The sequence below is a fragment of the Cavia porcellus genome, unplaced genomic scaffold (genome assembly GCF_034190915.1).
Source record: "Cavia porcellus strain 051 isolate PalLab524CR breed Dunkin Hartley unplaced genomic scaffold, mCavPor4.1 scaffold_21, whole genome shotgun sequence".
Taxonomy (NCBI): Eukaryota; Metazoa; Chordata; class Mammalia; order Rodentia; family Caviidae; genus Cavia; species Cavia porcellus.
This window is the reverse complement of record NW_026947504.1, coordinates 57,602,349-57,623,834: the sequence shown is the minus strand read 5'-3', so window position 1 is coordinate 57,623,834 and position 21,486 is coordinate 57,602,349. Positions and strand designations below refer to the sequence as shown.

The window sequence follows — 21,486 nt, the reverse complement described above, 5'->3', positions numbered from 1 at the left end:
GACATATTCTTGTGTGAACGTGTAAAATTCAGTGAGCAACTACATGAAAACAGTATTATCTCATCAAGATAAAGTTGTGTAATTCATCAACACCTGCGATAATGCATGCTTTTATTGGATAGCTAGTTGTCAACTCCTCATTTGAACTGTTTCAGGCTTCAGTGTTGGGCATGGCAGGGTGTCTTTCTAGCTCTGGCTCCTAGACTAGCACCTGTTCACACAGGATTGCTCTTCAGTTTTTTTTAGTCTGTGTCTTGTTACCTCCTGCCTTGACCGTTATAACTTCCATTTATCATCTTGCTCCCAAATCTCTCCACTGTAAGTGCTGAGGTGAATAACTGAAGCTTTTTTTTTTTTTTTTTTTTTTTTTTTTTTTTTTGCCTTTTTTGTTTGAAAACTTGAGTCTCAAAGCTTATGAACTGGCTGTTTTTAATAAAGAGATTCTTTCATATTTTTGTGCTTGAAGTTAAAGTATAAAAGAAGGTATTTCTTCCAGGGCTTGCCTTACAAGGTAGTGCTCTAGGGCAGCAAGTTTTCAGTAGATAACTTTAAATCTGACCTCAGAGTCAAATTGTGCTTCATTACATAATATTTTTGTTACAGTCAGTAAACCATTTATACATGAGGTCATTTAAGGTTAACTGGACACAGTCAATTTTCATTCATGCAAGTAGGGCTCATAAAGATTTTATGCAAGAATTACAACATTGTGCTCTTGAAAGGAAACACAAGAATTTTTCTTTTTTTGGGTTTGAGAAATTCATCAGTGTCATAATTGAAAGCATGGAAAAACTGATTTGATTTGGTAAATGTATATAATATGGAATAAACATTGCAGTTATTTGTCAGTTCTAATGAATTAGTGACAGTTTCTGGGTACATGCAGTTTTATGTATGATTTTCTTATTTAATAGAGCTAGTTTTAAAAGCCATACCAGAACCCAAGGCTTCCAGTACTTAAATCCGCTTTATTTTTAATAGTCACACTAATTGCCTCTCATTACGTAAGAATTTACTTTAAGAATTATTTAAGAGACTTCTTTAGATGTATTTTAAAGACTAGAGCTCTTAAAAACGGTCTTATCAGTGTTTAAAGCCCTTGAATGTGTCCTGAAGGCTCTTCTAGAGTTTCTATAACAATCTATTCAGTTCTTAACTTTTTTCTTTAATTTTCTTTCTCCTAGGGACCATATCCAAATGGATTTAAAATTTTTGATGCAGTCTATTACTGTTTATTTTTCATTTAATTTGTCACTTTCTAAAACTTGCAATGTCAATGTATAATTTTTCCAAAATATTAAAAGTAAATAAAATTATCTACTATGCATAATGATATCTTATTGTGTTGTAGAATAACTATGTCAAGCTCATTAATAAGTCCATTATCTTACAAAGTTCTTTTGTATGCATGTGTATGCCTACATGTGTGTATCTGGTTAAAAATCTTTAAAATCTATTTTCTCAGCAATGTTCAAGTATATAATACATTGTTATTAGTGATAATTAGCATGATGTACAGTAGAGCTGAGCTTATTGCTACTGTCAAGTTGCAAATTTATGTTCTTTGACCAAATCTCTCAAATAGCTTCTTCCACTAGAAGTCCAATTTTTGAGCCGTGTAAGGAAATGGGCTTCTTTGAATCCATCTCAGAACGCAGCCACAATTAATGACATTGACTGAGTAAGAAACTCAATTCAAATAATAAATCCATAAGTTAAAAATCACATTTTAATGCATATATTACACATATAATAGGATTATTTAATTAATATACAAATATATCTTATAAATTGATCAGAAAATCATTGATTCAGTAGAAAGTAAGCAATGGATTTAAATAGGCACAGCACAAAAGAGGCAATACAAATGTTCAATAAGTAAATAAACATATGTTCTAACTCTACTTAATAGTTAAGATGTAAATTGTACAGTAAATAGCTATTTTCATTCATCAACCAGGCCAGACTTTCAAAGTATTGTAATGCAAATTTCAGGGAAAGTGTTAGCAGAAGGCATGAGTGTATGTGACTTCTTTCACTAGTAATACAGGAATAGTTATCAGAATGAAAAATACGTACTTTTTGAGGTAGCATTTTTTAAAAAGGTTCTGTCTGTTAGGGAAAAAAAATCTGTACCTAAAAACAATTATATAGTATGCATGTAAATGTACACTGCAACACTTTGGAATTTTTGGTAGTGACAAACACTGGAAATAATTGGAATTCATCAAAACAGTAATAAGTGAAAAATATTATATATTCATACTACCTTCCACAGTGATTAAAAAAAGAAAAAGTTACTTGTAGGTGTACACATATAACTGTATGCATGTTTAAGTGTGCAAGATAGATAACCATGTTACTAATTCTCTGTTAGTTCATCAAAAAAGAATAGTTTGTGAAAGTTCATTTTTATGCTTTCATTTTGTAACTTGAGCAACTATAAGAGAACAATATGTATATATTAACTAGTGGTGATTTCTTACTGTTATTTTTTAAAATTCTGTATCATTTCTACCCTTTTTCTGTTTTGCTTTTTAAAAGATAAAATAAAAGAAAGAAAAAGTTATATTTACATACATGGATCTGAAAAGTCCGTGTGCTCTTATTAAACAAAAGAAGTGTAGATTCAGAATGGTAAATAAAGTATGATGCCGATTTTGGTTTTTAGAAAGGTTTAGAGGCAGTTATGTTGACACACAGTTGTATTCCCAGCACCTTGGAGGCTGAGGTAGGAAGATCACTGCAAGTTCAAGGTCAGACTGGGCTAACAAGTGAGTTCAAGGCCAGCCTGAATTACATAGTGAAACCCGTCTCAAAACAAAACAAAGAAAGACAAAAAGTATATAAATATGTTTTACCTGTGTATGTATGTCTGTATACCAAATGCTCTTAACCTTGACTTGCTTGGAGGGTATTGGGTTTGGAGTAGGATTGGGAATAAGGAGTCAAAAGATATTTTTTTTGTTTGTTTTTAGGTTTTTCTTTGTTGTAGCAAGCATATATTTGATGTATAATATTAAAAATAACTAATAAAACCCCTATTTTTAAAATTATACTTTTGCCAGGCATGGTGGCTCACACCTGTAATCCAGCACTTGGGAGAACGATGAGTTTGAGGTCAGCCAGAATTACAAAATGAGTTCCAGGCCAGCCTGCATGGTGAGACCCTGTCTCAAAAAACACAAAACAAAACAACAAAAAAAAACCAACAACAAACTTTTATTAAAGAATGCATCTGTTGTTAGTTGTAATGACTTTTTCAGCAGCCAAACTGATATGATTTATGTTACGTTTTGAGCTAGTGTTTTGATACGAATATAACAGGTTATATTAAGACCAACAAAGATATCTCCAGTAAATTATGATGATTTAACACCATGTCATGAATATGTACTTCAGGAGGATGAGTTACAAATTGATACTGAGTATTATATTGTGGTCTATTAATCCATCAAAATAGTCTGATAAATGCACCTGTTCATAGTGCTACTTTTTTGTCACACTTTGTCCTTTCAATATACTTGTTATTATTTTATAATTGCTTTCAAAAAATAAAAACAATTTTATTCTTATTATAAAAAACCAAATATGATTAATACAGAAAACTGAGGAAACACTGAAAAACAAATATAAAACCCATATCATCCATAAGCCTAATTATAGACACTAAAATTTTAATATTTCATTTTAATATTTTAAAAAGTGCGAGTATTTATATACAATAAATATACGTGTTTACGTATATATGTCAATATATGTATATAATCAGGAAACATCATTATAATCAGAATACAGATCAAATACATTTTTCTCTTTCTAAAGCTTACTTGTACCCCTGACTCCTCCATAGGCTGGAAATCACTAGTTTACTTTATAGATTTATTTGGATTTTTTAGAATTTTTATGTAAGTGGAATCATTATATAAACAATTTTGATTACTTCTAATACTTAACATAATTATTATTTGCTGAGTAGTATCCTACTGAAATTAAAAGTTGTTTATTTACCAGTTGAACATTTCCATCATTACCATTTTGTACTCTGAACATCATGTGCAAATCTTTTTGTGAACATTGGCTTTGTTTTTCTGGTGTACAGTCAGGTACAGTCACAGCAACAACCCCATTTCTCTGGTACCAAATTCTGTCTGTGTTAATTTGTCTTGTTGCTGGAATAAAGTACCTGACACCCAAAATTAAAGAAAGACAGGTTTATTTAACACACAGTTTGTGGAGGTTTCTGTCGATAGTCAGCTGACTCCAAGGCAGAGTGACACGGCTGAGTGAGGGCAGCACCTCAAGGCAGCACAAGACAGCTAAGCAACAAGAGCAAAAACGGGGGAAGACCAAGCCTCTTTTCTTCCTCATATTTTAAGAGTCTCAGGTGAGTGTAGCTCACACCATCTCCATGCCTTCCTCTTTCACAGGCTGAAGATGTTTACAGGACCGTGGCCCCTGGCTAAGCCACTTAGTTAAACTTCTGACGCAAGTCACTGCAATTCTGTTTTCCAAAATGACTGTACCGTTTACATTTCCAATAGTGGTGCATCATAGTGTTTCTCCACATTTTTTTTTTTTAATTTTAAAGAAAGAAAAGATAAACATAGCAGTGAAACTGAGTTTCAAAGCAGGTTAGTTGGAGTGTTACAATTGTTGATACATTGTGTATTGCCTTTGTAGTTGCTGTTCAGATGTGCATATTATATTTTGATCAAGCAATGTTAGCACAAAAGTTTCTTTTTAAGAAACTAAGAAGCTAGCTGTGTAACTATCTTCACTATCTTGTGTATACATGTAGTTTTTCATTTTCTCTTTCTTCCTTTCCCTTTTCCCCATCACAGTTTGTCTTTTCTTTTGAACAATTTCTTCCCAATTTACAGTATCTATTGTATATTTTCATCCTATTTACTTCATTTTTTTCACATTAGTGAGACAATATGATGTTTTCACATTTTTGTCTGATTAATTTCACTTATCCATATGGTCTGGATTTGTATCCATTAACCTATAAAAGTCTCAAGTTTATCCTTTTTATGGCTGAGTAATATTCCACTGCATAAAACCTGACATCTTTTTAATTTATTCCTCGGTTGTTGGGCATTTGGGTTGTTTCCAAGATTGGGCTATTGCAAATTGTGCTGCTATAGACATGAGTGCACATATATCACTGTGGTATGATGTTTTTAATTCTTTTGGGAAGAGATCTAGAAAGGGAATAGCTAGTTCAAATGGTACCTTTAATCCTATTAAAGTACCTTTAATCCTTTTAAATGTTCATTATCACTTCCATAATATAGTTTTAGAAACATTAGTCAGAGCAATTAGACAATAGAAAAAAGTTGAAAGGAATAAAGATAGGAAAATAAGTTATTTATTTGCAAATGACATGATACTCTACATAGAACACTCCCAAAACTCTGTCACAACACTTGTAGATTTAATATGCAGATTCAGTAGTGTAGCAGGATACAAAGTCAGTACTTACAAGTGAATAACATTCCCGTACACAACAAACAAACTCACTGAGAGAGGAAATTAGAGAAAGCATCCTTTCACAATAACATCAAAGAATTGAAATTCCTAGAAACTGACCTAAGGAAAGATGTAAGAGACCTGTACGGTGAAAATCACAGTGCCTGAAACAGGAGATTAGAGAAAATATCAGAAATAGAAAGACATCCCGTGTCCGTAGGGTAGGAAGAACCAACATTGTAAAAATGACCAAGCTCCTAAAATTGTTGTATGGATTTAATGCAATCCAATCAAAATACCATTAACATACGTCATAGATCTAGAAAAAAAATTCCTAAAATTCATTTGGAACCAGAAAGATCTCGAATAGCAAAAGCAATGCTGAGCAACAAAGGCAAGTAAGTCACGAGGCACCACAATCCCTCACTTGAAGTTGTACTACGAAGGTACTGTGCTAAAATCAGCATGGTACTGGGAAACAAACCAAACCAGAAAGCAGACCTGAGGCTCTTAGAACAGATTAAAAGATGCAGACACATTACAAAGTCACTCAGCCATCTTATCTTTGACAAAAGTGCCAGACATGTTCACTGGAAGAAAGATGGCTTTTTAAAATAAGTGGTGCTGGAAAAACTGGCTCTGCACATGCTGAAGACTGAAACCAGACCCATGTCTATCACCATGCAATGGATCAAAGATCTAAATATTAAAACAGAAACACTAAGTCTGCTAGAAGAGGAAATAGGCAGAAATCTCAGACATATATGTAGGCAGAAACTTCATGAATAAAACCCAGACTGCTAGGGAAATATTATAAAGAACCAATACCTGGGATCTCACCTAATTAAAAAGCTTTTACACAACAAAAGAAATCAACAACAGAGTAAAAACACAACCCACAGAGTGGAAAAAAATTATAGCTAATCTTCCCACAGAAAAAGGACTTGTATCTAGAACATATAAGGAGTTGAAAAAATTTAGACATGCCAAATTTGAAAACCCAGTCCATAAATGAGCATTTGAGATGAATATGCACTTCTCAGGTGAAGAAATACAAATAGCAAATAAATACATGAAAAAATATTCTATATCATTTGTAATTTGAGAGATGCAAATTTAAACAGCACTGAGATTCCATCTCATGCCAGAAAGAATGCCTATTATCTAGAATCAACCGATAACAAATGCTGGAGCGGCTGAGGGGAAAAAGGAGCCCTTCTCCACTGTTGGTGGGAGTGTGGACTGGGCAGTCACTGTGGACATCAGTGTGGAGATTTCTCCATGTTCTTGCCACCTCTTGTTATGGTCAGTCTTTTGGAGTCTAGCTATTCTGAGTGCCTCACAGTGACTTTAATTTGCATTTCTCAGTGATTAATTGTTAAGCTTCTAGTTATGTGCTTTTTTGTTATCTGTGTGTCTTTGATGAGCTATTTGTTCACCTATTTTTGTCACATTTGTTTGAAGGAGTGGGGTTTTGATTTTTTTTTGACTTTTCCTCTTTCCTTCTTGTTTTTCTATTTTTTATGTAGTCTGTGTGTCAGGGATAAATCTTCCTTGGTTCTGTTGTATAATCTCTTAGATGTATTGTTGAATTCAGTTTGCTGCTGTTTTATTGAGGATATTATAGCAATCTTCATCAGATAATTTGACTTCTGGTTTTTTGTTCCTTGTGTTGTTTCTGGCTTAGATATTCAGTAATGCTTACTTCATAAAATGTATTTGGAAGTGTTCCTTCTAGCTTGGAATTTTGAAAAAGTTCAAGAAATATTACCATTAATTCTATGAAGATTTGGTAGAATTAAGGCATGAAATCATCTGGTTCTGAGCTTTACTTCCTGTGGAAAGTTTGTCTACTTCAGTCTCTTATTATTGATCAGTCAGGCTGTTGCTTATTCAGACTTGATAGATTGTATTTCTTTGAGAACCATTTCCTCTAGATCATACAATTTGTTGTCATATAAATATTTACAATGGTCCCATATGACCCTTTTCCTTTCTGAGGTGTGTATTGTAATATATTTGTTTTGATTTTTAAATTTTACTTACTTGGTCGCAATCTCTTTCTCTCTCTTTCTGTCTGTCTGTCTGTCTGTCTGTCTGTCTCTGTTTTTCTCTCTTTCCCTCCCTCCCTCCCATAGTTACAGAAGGGAGGGGTTTTTCTGATGTTTATTTTTTAAAACAAATTAAGTTTTATTGAATCTTTCTGTGGTCTTTTGTTCTCTATTTCATTTATTTCTGATTTTTATTATTTCTCTAGTTTTGCGATTTTTGAGTTCAGCTTCTTGTTTGCTAGTTCCTTACAGCATGTTAAACAATCTGCTTGAGGTTATTACTCTTTTTAGCATACACATTCTTTGTTATAAACGTCCTTTTAAGAGCATCGTTATGAAGTTCCCATGGGTTTTAGTGCATTATGTTTCTATTGCTGGTTGTCTTAAGATACTTAAAATTTTTGTTTGAGTTTTTTTTTCTTTGATTGACCTGTTGATTTTTCCAGCACGTGCTGAATATCTGCAGCTTTGTGCTTTTTCAAAAATTCCTCATGGACTTGTAATTTCATACCATTCTAGACTAAACTGACACTAGGTATAGTTTCTGGTTTTTAAAATTTTTGAGACTTATTTTTGGCCTCACATATGGTCTGTCTTGTAGAATGCTTCGTGCATGCTAGAGGCAAAAATGGGTATTCCGCGGCCATTTGGAGTTCTGCATATGTTTGTCAAGTCCATCTTTCAACTATGAACATCAATTCCAGTATTTCTTATTAATTTTATGTCAGGCTGATCTATCCATTGTTGAAAATATTATGTACAAATCCCTTATTTTATTACCATCTGTTTCTCTGTTCATGTTCATTAATATTTGATTTATGCAAACATGTTGCTCCGGTGTTGAATGAATACATATTTTTGAATGCATATCCTCTTGATGAATCAACCCCCTTATTTTTAAATAATGAACTTCTGTGTCTCTTGTGATGCTTGTTTATTTGAAGTCTATTTTATCAGGTATAAATATAACTCTCTTTGTTTTCCTGGGTGACTATTTGTATATAATATGCTTTCCATTTCTTCACTTTTGGTATACTTGTCTTTCTGTCATAATCAAAAAGTTTGGGCTTCTAGTTTCCTTGAAAATATGTTTTAATGTATAATTTGCATCTTTTTATATTGTGTTTACATTAAAAACTTTTTTTAGTTTTGCTTATTTTTTATTTTTTGTTTTCATACTAGAAATATCTTTGTGCTTCACCATTATGATATTGTAATAAGCTGGTTTTGATTATTACATTGATTTACATCTACCAGTGATTTTTTTTGAGCTTATGTACATATCTTGTTTCTTTTCATGAATAACTTCAAGCATTGCATGTAATACAGGTCTACTGGTAATGAATTTCCTTAGGTTTTACTTGTTTATGGGCAACTATTTGTCTTTTATTTCTTTTTAGAAAATTTCCTTTAAAAGAGATTAAAACAAAACAAAAAAAAAAAACTCCCCAAAGCAAAAAACAACAACCACCAGAATAAAGCCAATCAAAACAAAAACAATGAAAGTGATACAGGATAATGGTGAAGTGCAATGAGATAGTAACAAATCAACACTGGCCACCATAACATATCTTGATATCTTCACAATAGCTGCCCATGGCATCAGACATAATAAACCTAAAACAAAATAGAATAAAACCTAACAAAACAAAACAAGGTAACAGTAAATTAACAATGGCTACCACCTTTCCTTTTTTAGACATTTCCCCGTTCACTTTCACTATACCCATTGAACATTTGGATCCCACTTACTCCTTCAGGTTTTTGTACTAGGGAGGATACATGATGTTCACCAGTGTAAGTTCAAACTATTTTACCCACAAGAGCCGTGAGATTACCCTTTTTATAGCTGAGTAGCTTTCCATTGCATAAAAATGCTGTATCTTCCTTATCCATTCTGCAATTGATGGGCAAGCTACCCCTGCCTTTTTTGGTTCTTGTCACATGGAGCATTGTTTTCTCTCATTTGACATTCAGTCTATGAATTTCCTTTCAAGTTAAATGTGTTTCTTGTATATGCAGATTGATGGGTCTTGTTTCTTGATCCACTCTAGCTGTGTTTGTTATTATTGGTGACCTGAGACTGCCTACATTAGTGGTTATGACCAACGTGCACTGGCCAGCATCTGCCATGCTACATTTCTGCTGTTGGCTCCTACTTTTCCTCACTGTTCAATTGCCTGCTCTGATGCCCCCTGCTGCTGTTCTTGGAACCATGGTCATCTTTATCTTTCTCTGGAATGTCCTTCAGTACTCTTTGTAGAGTGGTTTTGGTGGTCATGAATTCCTTCAGTTGTTCTTTGTCATGGAAGCATCTTATTTCTCTATTAATTCTAAAAGATAGTTTTTCAGGGTACATCAATCCGGGTTGGAAGTTGTTTTCTTTCAGGACTTGAAATACGTCACTCCAAGCTCTTCTTGACTTGATGGTTTGTTCTGAGAAGTCTGTCATGATTCTGATGGGTTTTCCGTTATAGGTGATCTGTTTCTGGACCTTGATTATTATATGTCTGGATATAGTTGTTTTGGTTATGGCTAGTTGGGTTCTATATGCCTCATTTATTTGAATGCCGGGTCCTTTCCTGTGCTTGGGAAGTTTTCTGCTATTACTTCTGTAAATAGTCCTTTTACGTCATTTGTGCTGACTCCTGCTTTTTCGCTGACATATCTGTCATTCTTTTTTTTTTTATCGGTACCGGGGATTGAACTCATGACCGCACACTTGCAAGGAAGGCGCTTATGCCGCTGAGCTAAACCCCCAGCCTCATATCTGTCATTCTTAAATTATTTTTCTTTGCATTGTCTTGCAGTCATTGAATTGTTGTTTCCTGGTTCCTTGTTATTTTTAAGAGATTTTTCCTTTCATGACCACTAGCTGCCATCCTGAAGGTCTGAAAGTCTATCTTCAGTTTCTTTCAAGCAATTTTGCCAGCTTTCAGTGGAATTAGTTTCCTTGATATCTCTTTGAATCTGTTTTATGCATTGCAATCCTTCCCTATCTTGTTCATTCAAGGTTTCCCTCACTTTCCTGTTCTCTTTTTTTTAATCTGTCTTCTTTAGATAACCCTTTTATTATGTTTGCCATTTCTTCTTTTACCTGAGATATTATTTCTGATCTCATTTCGTTTACAGCCTCATGAAGTTGTTTCTTTACTTCTGTTGCCATCATCCCAGAAGTTTCAGGTGTGCAGCTTCTGACTTCTTCCATGTCCGTATCTCCTGGACTGGTTCTGTGTGGGCTGAAAGCCAGAGATTGCCCTTTACTCCTTTGTCTTGACATTTTGCTGGCTTCCTCCAGGTGAGCTGGTTCCCAGGTGTTTCTTGCGTTGGTTGCCTGTTTGCAGTGTAGGAGAACGGGCCAGGTGCCTGGGTTTCTCCAAACCCAGGTTCTTGGGGAGGTGGTGGGGCATGGCGCTGGCTTCTCCAGACCCATGCAGCTACCCTGAGGAGGCCTCCATGATGACCAGTGGGCATCCGGCAGTGGCTGACTGCTGCTTCTGCCAGCCTGTGCTGGTTACCTGTGGGAAGTACCCTTCCTTTATTTCTGAAGAGCAACTTTGTTGAGCATAGTATTTTTATCTGGCAGTGTTTTTTCTTCCAACATCTATCATCCCTTGTCTCTTTGAGCTTTATGCTTAGAAATTCAGTAGTTCAGTGACTATACCTATCTAAGTGATTTGATGCTAAAATTCTGTCTTTAGTTCTCATTTGCCTCGGAGAGAAGCTCTTACGCTGAACATATCTGTGAATCGTGGAGCTTCATGGATTTGAACAACTGCATTCAAGACTTGCAACATTTTCAGCAACCATTTTATTATGCATGTTTTCTGTCATTTTATATCCCTATGAAACTCCTATACAATGTTTGCTTAATGTTGTCCTGTAAGAACTGTTTTATTTTCTTTATTTCTGTTTTCATTCTACCACCCATTACTTGGTAATTTCAGAGTCCTGCCTCCAAGTTCACAGGTTTTCTGCTTTCTCTAGTCTTTTATTAAAGTCCTGTATATGTATTTTATATCATAGAAAAGTCAGCAGCAGCGTTTCTTTTTTGTGATGCCTCTCTCTTCCTTGAATTCCTTACTCAGATCATGACTTGTTTCCTCTATTTTCATTATCTGTGTTTTCTTATATCTCATTGAGTTTCCTTATAATTTATTTTGAGTGGTTTGGAAATAACCATTTCTTTGTAACTGATTAGTGTGTACTTATTATATTCCATTGGTGGTGTAATGCCTCCTTCTCTTTCATGTTTCTTGTATTCCTGCATCGTTTCTTATGTATCTAGTAGAGCAATCATAGAGGACAGCTTTCACCTTTAGATGGGTGTGAAGTTGTTGGTTAGGGTGGGATTCATTATTTTTGGTTCTGGCTGCATACAATGATATAATCTCCATGCAGTATTGTAATCCCAAATATCGAGTTCAGTCATCCAAGTATTGTAATCCTCTTTCTGGTTTTCCTCACAATCCAAAAAGTTATATTTGTAAGCCCATTGAGATGTTATGGGATCCCAGCAAGTTCATTCCAATCTACCACCATCAATGCAACCAATGGCAAGAGTAAAGACACTAAGACATGTCCCAAGTTAAGGGCAACCAAGGGGTCCTAAGTCCAATCCCCATGAGGATGTGAGGACAAAGACCTTGATCCTAGGCCTTTCCCAGAATTTACTACCTTGTGAAGAAGGCGGCGGGGGGGGGGGGGTGGCTCAGGGATGAGTGACAGTGAGGATGGCGGGAATTATGTGAGTAACTTGAGCTGGGTGGCCAGCTGCAAGAATGGCATCTCTATAAATTGCAGAGAGAAAGATATGCAGAAAGATCAATTCACATAATCTAATTAAGGTAGCAATGGAATTGTTTTGGAAGACTGTTGCTTCAGTTTCTGATACGTAAACTCTTGTCCCCTGGGGAGTCATAGCTTCTTTATCTTGAGGCTCATACCCAGTTGACATTCCCAGAGCTATTGTCTCTAACACCTCGCTGTGGTCATATCCTGTACATATCCTGTATGGAGAACACTTTGTGAGGAAATAGGACTGTCTGTTGGCTTTAGAGATTACATACCAGCACCTCGGCTAGCCTTATTTGCAATGCTTAGAGCCAGTTGAAGAGAGAAGGAAATACCCTAGCCAGCTTCTTACGTATCAGTATAAGGAAATAAGTCTCCAAATAATCAAAGTCACAGTAATTGTTTTGCATTCAAGGGGAGTCACTGGAGTTGTTTCCCACAATGCAGCTTCTTCGGTTGTAATCATATCATCGATGACTATGGTACCTCAGTGGTCTAGGCTACTACCAATTGTGGCAGTAACAGTGGCACCATAGGGAATTAGAGGTCTCAGTGGCAAGGGCATTTGAGATCCTCCTGTTTTTATCTTTTCTACCATGGAAAATCTTATGTAAGGGAATCTCTCTGGGTGTCAGGTCTGGTATTGCACCCAGGAAGTAGTTGTGGCCCTAGGATCCAGGGGATTAATGTTGTGGAGCCGGGATCCTGGCCTTAATCTTTTGTGAACTATCACACTGGAACCTGAAGCATTGGTCCTTTCTCAAATACTTGAGTAGATAGCCTTCTCCCACAAAGTAGCAGACTGTTTTTCTGAGTCACACTCTAGCAACTCAGATCCAGGAGGCATGATATAGCTATGGCTTTGACCACATGGGGAAGGGCACAGCACTGTCATGTCCCTGAGGAAGCTGGGGTACTCAGGAGGGTATACTTGTTATTTGGCACCTAGAACCAATAGGACACACTGGCATCTTGTGTAAATCTTGGCAGATAAGGTACAATGGAGTGATGATCATAGACCTTGAAGCAGTGGGACTAGCAGTAAACTTGGCATTGCACAACAGTACAGCAGTACCAGGTACAACAGTAGCAAGAACCCAAGAATGGCAAGGCATGGCTGTCACTTGAGTCCTGGTAGATGAAGAGTAATGCAGTGACTCTGCAGTCTATGAGAAAGTGTTTATTCTAGTTTCAAAATGATAGGGTCCTGTGGCTAATCAACCTGGAGGGTGTGGTATCACAGCTCATCCAGGGCTCTTGATTTCCTTCAATGTAAGGTACTGGTGCATCAGCTCATGCCTAAAAAGCACGATTACATAGGTCAGAGGAAGTACCCCAGGTGCTAGGGTACTGTGTCAGCTATAGCTGAAGGGTCACCTTCTCTGGTGTTCCAGAAGGCTCAGGGAGCACGGCCCCTTGTTGACCTGGGTACAAACGGGTAAGACTTCATTACTTGTTCAAGGCTCTAGTTCCCTGGTGGTGGGTGTCACTTCAGATTGGGTCCTGAAGGGCAGTATGGACTGATTATTGGGATGGAGCATGGTATGGCACCAAGGGAGCTTATCCTAAGAGGGTAGGGTACAGCAGTAGCTAATTTATGAATGGTGGGTAGAATTGGTATAGCTCCGTCAAAGCCATTGCAGTGACTACTTGTGCTTGAAGCAAAAGATATTCTAGCAGGGCTTCTGGTTCCATAATGATGGTACAGTGCAGTAGCAGCTTGAACCAGAGAGGTAGGGGTGGATTGGGATAGGCATTGAGTGGTTTCTTTTGTAGGGTTAGTAGAGCAAGTGGATTCTTGGGAGCATCTTCAGCTGCTTGTCTTTAGTGATATTGATTAAAATGTGGTTGTTTATTTGTGTTTGGTGATTTTTTTTTGTTGAGGGAAATAGCACTAAGAACCCCTTGTTAACTATCTTACTTAAGTCACTTGGCAGTGATCCTGTGTATTATTTGGAAGTATATTATTTAGCCTCTAAATGTTTGGAGATTTTCTAAAGATATTTATCTTATTAACTTCCAATTTAATTGTGGTCAGAGAACATACTTGGTATGACTTGAATCCTTATAAATGTATCTATTATTGTAGAGAAGACTATTCAGATATACATTTATTATATAAGAAAACATTATATACTATTTTGTGTTCATTTTGAAAAAGCAATACATTTTAGAAATTTTTCATATTAAGCATTTTTTTGTTGGTTATTATTATTATTATTGTTATTTTTGAGACAGAATCTCCTTACTTAGTTCAGGCTGGCCTTGAACTCACAACAATCTTCCTGCCTCAGCCTCCCAATTGCTGTGATTATAGGCATGTGCCACCATGGTGACATTTTCTAAACTTGACTTAAGCAAAGTAACTTTTCTGGGTAGAATTAATATATGTTGTTCACAAATAAAAATAATATATAAGATGCTTATTGAGAAATCATACTTTCATCCTGTTCTCTTTTATAGTATTTCCCATAGTGTTAGTTTCAGGAGTATCTTTTCTGCATGAAAACACAAACAAATATGTAGATACTTACACAAAACATACAATTTATATTGATAAACTTTTCCAATTTAAGGAAACTAAATGCCTTCTCTGTGATGATTACTGTGGTGGCCAGTGTTACAGTTTTCATTTAATTTGAGTATTGAGTAAATACTCATCAGAGTGGCTTTATATAAATTGAAGTTTATGTATGTGCTGTATGCTATCTTCATTGACTTTATTGTACTCCTCGTTGTGTTCACGATGCCGTGCAATTAGTAGATTCTCAATAAATGTAGCTATGTGGATGATTTCAGTTGTTAGTTGTTAGTCCATATTGTGATTTAAAGTGTCCCCAAATATTGAAGGTATTCAGAGGTGGGGCTTTTAGAAGGTAATTGGATCATGAAGTGCTGTACTCATTTGTGGATTCATCTGTGGATGCGTTCATGGCTGAATGTGCTGGTAGGGGGTGAGGCCTAGGTGGAGGTAGGTCGCTGGAAGTGTAGGCTAGAAAACTGTTTTCTTGTCCCCAGCTCCTCCCTTCTCTTCTGCTTCCTGGCTGCCACAGGATAAGCAGCTTTCCTCTGCCCTGCCCTTTCACCATGATATTTCTGCCTTGGAGCCAGCTAACAGTGCATGGCTTGAAACCATGAGCCAAAATAAACCTCTCCACATTTAAATTGTGAGTGTTGAGTATTTTTTCCCAATAACAGGAAAATAACTTAAGCCCATCTTGGAAATAATGAGGACTTTGTTCTGAACACAGTGTATTGTGTTACCTGTCGTGTTCTTTCCCCACTTGATATCTGCTATATCCATTAGTGATGCACATAGGAGACAAATTAATAGAGAAGCATGCATTTGCCATGAAAAGGTTAGTTGGTGTTATGGTTTGTGTCTGGATGTCCCCCCAAAGCCTCAAGTGGTCATGGAGGCAGGCTTCTAGAGTTTGTGAATGATTCATGGTTTCAGTGCTGGAATTACAGATATGAGTGCTATACCCAAGTGCCTATATGAGAGACAGAAAGGGTCTTCTTTTCATGTGTTTTTTCCTTTTTTCTCTTGTTGTTTTTTCTGTCTTTCACTGCCATGAGCTGTTGACCTTTGTCCTGTGTCATCCTGACTGAGGATGGACTGAAACCTCCACAAACTGTGAGCTAAATAAACCTTTCCTTCTCTAAATTTGGGTGTCAGGTATTTTGTCTCAGTAATGAGGAAAATGTTACCAAGACAATTGCACTTGTTTTGAAATCTTGCATTGCAGTGTGGTAGAAAACGAAATTCAGAGAAGTGAGACAGGCCTGGGTTCTTGTCTCTGAACACTTTGGTGGCATGATTATGTTGAGTAAAATAAAATGATATTGAAAAGTACCTAGCACAGACTGTATGTTTAGGATATAGTAAGTACTAGGTACCTTTTTCCGTTATTACTTCAGAGTAGTCTGTAGAGCCAGATGGTAATTTGAGCGTAAATCCAGGAGATGAGTCATGTCCACCCATCCTGTGATATAAACCCTGCTGTCCAGAGCACATAGCAAAGAGAGGACTTTGTAGGTAAGGGTGGATCTTGCTATTTAGTACCTTGATCTCACTGGCTGAAGACCTGGACCTTGCTTGGCAATCCTCATCATAACCTCACTTGACAAGTATTATAACTTGTCTTTTAAAAAATGGGGAAACTTAGACCCAGAAGGGCCAAAATGAGGACACTGATAAGACCAGGATGGAAAAGTTCTTTCTTCATGTTGTGTTATGTTACCTCTTGGATCACTAAGAAAACGTCATTAGTGCTGAAAGATTTACTATAAGGGAATTTGATCGATGCTTAGTTTTCTGAAATTTTAATTTTAATCTTTACATGTATGATAAATTAGAGTTTGCAAGAGGGAGAAAGTTATAACTAGGGTTACTGTAATAAAATGATTCTAAAGCCTCTGAATATGACTGCAAAAAACCAGGAAATTAATTTTTGGAAGAAGACACTGGCTATTAATTTAGTCCAACATGAAACAGATGTTTTTACATAGAAAAAGAAATCACAGGCTATACGATGAGGCTCTTTGGTACTATTCTGACATCACTTTTGGACTCCTGAAGGTAGCATCTTAAGTTTGAAAACAAGGTCGGGGATTTCTCTCATGTGCTGGATTGTGTTTATATTAGGTTATGCAATGGCAGTTTGTAGTTTGTTTTGCAGATGTTTGTAATGTATATTCTTAAGTCTTGTTTCTATTTGTGACATGATTTTAAGTATGACTCATGTTTTCTTGAGGCCATCCTAAAAATACAGCAAGTTTCAGCATTAATGTGAAATACATCATAGACATCACGTGGCACTACATAATGTTTTCTTTTAGTAGTTTATGTGATTTCCAGTAAATTAAATAGGGAGGTGCTTTTTTAAACAATACAGTATAATAAAATATGAATGAGACATATACACTATAATAAAATATGAAGTGGGTCTTCTGATAACACAATGTGCATAATAAAATTACTTTGAAATTTTAATAGAAAAATACAACTATTGACCAGAACAGGAAGTCTATTCAATTTGACGTAGTTTTATGGGGTCTACATTTATGGGGAAAGTCTTGAACTTGAAGATAGATGGCTATTAAAAAGCTTTTGAAGGCAGTTATAGGTTAGAATGACTGGGATATAACAAATACACAGCACTTAAAACTACCGGACCCTGTTATTGGTGTTTAATTTTCACAACAACTCTATAAATATGGTTATTATGTCCACTATATAGAGTGGATATTAAGTTTAAATATCAAGTTTAAATAACTCAGTTAAAGTGATACAGCTAGTAAATATCAGAGATGGGAACTGAACTCAGTCTGGCTTTACTAAGTGTCTGTGGGCGCTTAGTTTGCTGCCTCCCACACTAATTTGGATCTAAATGTGATGCAGTATAAAAATCATTTTTATTTTCACCTATTGTAAGATGGGATTGCATTATTTTATGAACAAAGTTAGTCCATTATTGAATGTAGATAAAATTAGGAATGCAATGTGTTCTTCTTGAAGGTATATCACTGACCACATGGTCATCTGTAAGATTCAGAAACTGCACAGATTTGAACTGTAGTGATGATGATAGCCTTAGATATCCTGACTTCTTCAGTAAGCTCATTATAAAAGTAGAACTTCTTTGTTACTGCCTTGCCTTCCTAAAAATTTCATCCTGCAGAAGGAAGGGGAAACTGAGAGGAAATTTTTCTCTGGCTTAATTATGGCTAATTAAAAATAACTTCTTTATAGTGTGAAAGCAACAGAGACTTTGAGGAGAAAACATGACTGCTTTCTCAACTTGGGTCCCACCTGTTGGGCATGGTAGGAATGTCTTGGACATTATATTTAATACTCGTATTTATTAGTAGTGTGCTGAATTATCCCACATTTTTCCAGAGCTTTGCAACAACCAAAAATTTCCCCAGCCATTTCCAAATGCCTCTGACAGGCATGGGCTGTTGACCGCTCTACGCCTGTTAACAGCCAGTGTAGGGTGGTAAGACCGACTGAAGGGCTGAAAATTGTCAGCTCTTTCTGAGGTCCTTACAAAACAAGTGAGCATCACGATGAAGTGGAAATCACTCCTATGAGCATTCACAGGATTATGCCCAAATCCCAGAGCTCCGGCTTTAAATAACTCCATGCCTTCTTTCCTTAGCATTGATAATAGTTCTGTAATTCTCTTGTGAAACAGTAAAAGGTGACCAGGTAGACAGAGTCAGACAGTGTCTCTGTTTCTGTCTCACTGTCTTCCAGTGTATATACTATAGCAGAAATGGGTGTTTGTATATACGTACATATTTTAAGAGTTACAATCTGCATTGCTTTGAGATTTGTGTTGTTAGTAACAGTTCAATTTGCATTTCATTTTCTTTTTTCTTCGAAGTTTCAGAACCTCTGGGTCAGTCTGTTATTCAGCATCTGAGATGGATAATGCAAAAGGATCTTTTGGGGCAAGATATTTTTCTAATTGGACCTCCTGGACCTCTTCGACGCTCAATTGCTATGCAGTACTTGGTGAGCAATCAATTCTTGCCAATTCCTGAGGGTCGTAACTTTGATAAACTATGTAATAAAATGGAGTTTCAAACTTTATAGTATCAGAATTACTCACTACTTGAAATAAATGCTAACATCAAAGTGATTTGTTTACAAAGAGGTTAGCAAAAGTGATTTGGGAAACAAATGCACATTTGCCTTTCGTAGCTTAGCTGAGTTTTACTTATCACTAAAAAGTTCTTTGCTTCTAGTAGAAAAGAAATATACATTCAGGTAATGAGTAGTAGTGAGAATCAGCAACTCTGAAATTACAAAACAAAACTTAGCTTGATACAACTGAGTGAATTTCTCCTTGTCTCAGGATAACATTTTAAAAAAGCAAATAATTCCCTTTCTGTACAGTATTTTAGAGAGCCTGTATTTTAAAGAACATTTGCTTAATGTTGCATGTTTTCCCTTTCTTTTCTTTAAATAGATGAGAAAAGAAATTAAGCGAGGTTAAATAACTCAATCTTTATCAGCTGGTAAATGATGGCGTTAGACTTCAAATCTCTGACATGTTATTCTCTTAAAATCCTAGCAATTCTTTGAGAGCTGTTGTTGAGTAAATTGAAATGTTCACAACCCAACTCACATAAGAATGTGAGGGACTTTTCTACTATTTTTAGCCATTAATAGGCTTTGCTCTGGTGATCAAGGAAGAGTATCATCAGGCAAAGTGTGGTTCTGAAGAAATTTCTTAGTATTAGGAGAAAACTCTTGTTAAAACTTTTGCTATTTTCTTTAAAGGATTGATTTCTATGTTATTGAAATCTACTTTATATGCTCTTCTATTTCAGTGGCGAATTTACTTTGGTAATTTCAAAAGCTCATAAGGCAAGACTGATAAAAATGTAATGGACAAATCAGCACCTAATTCCCATTGGCTATTTTGCATCTTTCACTTATCCCTAGAGCCAGTCTGTGAGTTACGATGTGCCGCAGCACCATCACCTTTACGTTTACGGCACTCAGTCCTACTACGTCCCAATCCTGCTATCTCTCAGTCCTACTACTGTTTGTCTACAAAGGGGGACTCAGCTGCTTAGAACAATCTTAATTTTTAGTTGTGTACTCTGTCCTGATGATTTGAGAGACCACAATATCTTACTGAGATTTTGTTTCTGGCAAGACTTTGAAGCTTGTTAAAGTTGTGGGATGAGAGCAGTTAGGAGATTATACATAGCTTGATAGTTCAAAAACGCAAGTCTATAAATGTGAAGCCTAGGCTGCCTCAATATTAAAAAAAAAAAAGAAAGAAGGAGAGGGACGATGAAGAAGAAGAACTGGGAATGGGACTCTCTGGATTCAGTCCTCACTACCACCAAACAAAACAAAACAACAGAAATCTGGGGGCAAGCCTACTACAAACAGAGAAACTAAACTAAAAGGAAATCATGTAATAGTTGCCTTTATTTGATATGTAACTAGGTAAAAAGAGGTTTGTAAATTATTTGAAAACAAATGAAAAACAGCAGATCACTGCTACCTCCTCCTGGTTCTGTATGCAAGTTTGCTTGTTCCTCTTTCATGAAGCTGCACCCAAGAGACTGGAACTAGAGTCCAAGAAGCTGTCCAGACTGAGGCTGATGGTAGCACTGTCCTCGGCTGGCAGCGCAATCCTTTACTGTGTTGCAGTATAATACTAAAAGGCTTTGTCAGTCATTGTGACTGACAGGGTATTCAGTGAGGGAGATCACAGTCAGCCAACAAAGACACAGGCATGAAGGTGCTAGTGATGTTCCAGAAACAGGAAGGAGGTCTGCTCAAAAGAGACAGCGCTCTTTACACCAGAACGGGTTCTCAGGGACAATGCAGCTTAGCAAAGCGTCAATATATGACATCTTCACAGTATGCTATGTGGATTCTCTATTTAAAACTTTTCTTCCTTTCTATACATAAGTAAACTGATAGCAACATAGAACCAGGTATATTTAAATACACTGAATGGCAATAATAAAGTATTTCTTACCAAGATAAAATAGAGATAAAATTCAGGAAAAAAAACTCATGTGTAAAATTTTCCTTTTAGCCTAGACAATTTTTTTCTTTTTTTTTTTTTTTTTTTTTTTTTTTTTTTTTTTGTCTTTTTCGTTTTTATTGGTACCAGGGATTGAACTCACGATTGCCTGCTTGCAAGGCAGGTGCTTATGCCACTGAGCTAAATCCCCAGCCCCTGACAATTTTTTTCTTGTATCTTTCCAGAAATTAATTTGTTTTCCCTGTTTAACAAAAACTTATATTATATGTCTTATTTGATTAGAGAGTAGCACAGTTCTTAACATCATAAAATCAAGGATAATATGTAAAAATTTTTTATATAATTGTTACATGTAGAACAAAATGGTTTTAAGAATGGATAAACTATTTTGAAAGAAAAAGATTCTGAATAATTCTCCTTCAAATCACATAATTTTTTTGTTTGTGAAATAACTTTTTTTCTCTTCTTCATCCTCATTCTGTTCTTCCTTCTTCCTTTTTTTTACTCCTCCTTCAGCTGTGCATGTGTATCTCTCTTCTCTTGACAAGACTGTTGGCATTTACTTTATGTCCACATTTGGTGAAGTACTTAACATATTGTAAACATTTGATAAATCTGGTCCATGGTATAAGTTGATTTTA

At 35.9% G+C, this 21,486-nt stretch overlaps 1 protein-coding gene across 1 annotated transcript in view; it reads left to right on the top strand.

Moving 5' to 3' along the window:
• Positions 1–21,486, top strand: part of Vwa8 (von Willebrand factor A domain containing 8) — a 360,850-nt gene that overhangs the window by 33,092 nt on the left and 306,272 nt on the right. The window contains exon 3 of the mRNA XM_003477459.5: positions 18,713–18,843. Within this exon, the coding sequence (XP_003477507.2) occupies positions 18,713–18,843 (131 nt within the window). The remainder of the gene's footprint in view (positions 1–18,712; positions 18,844–21,486) is intronic.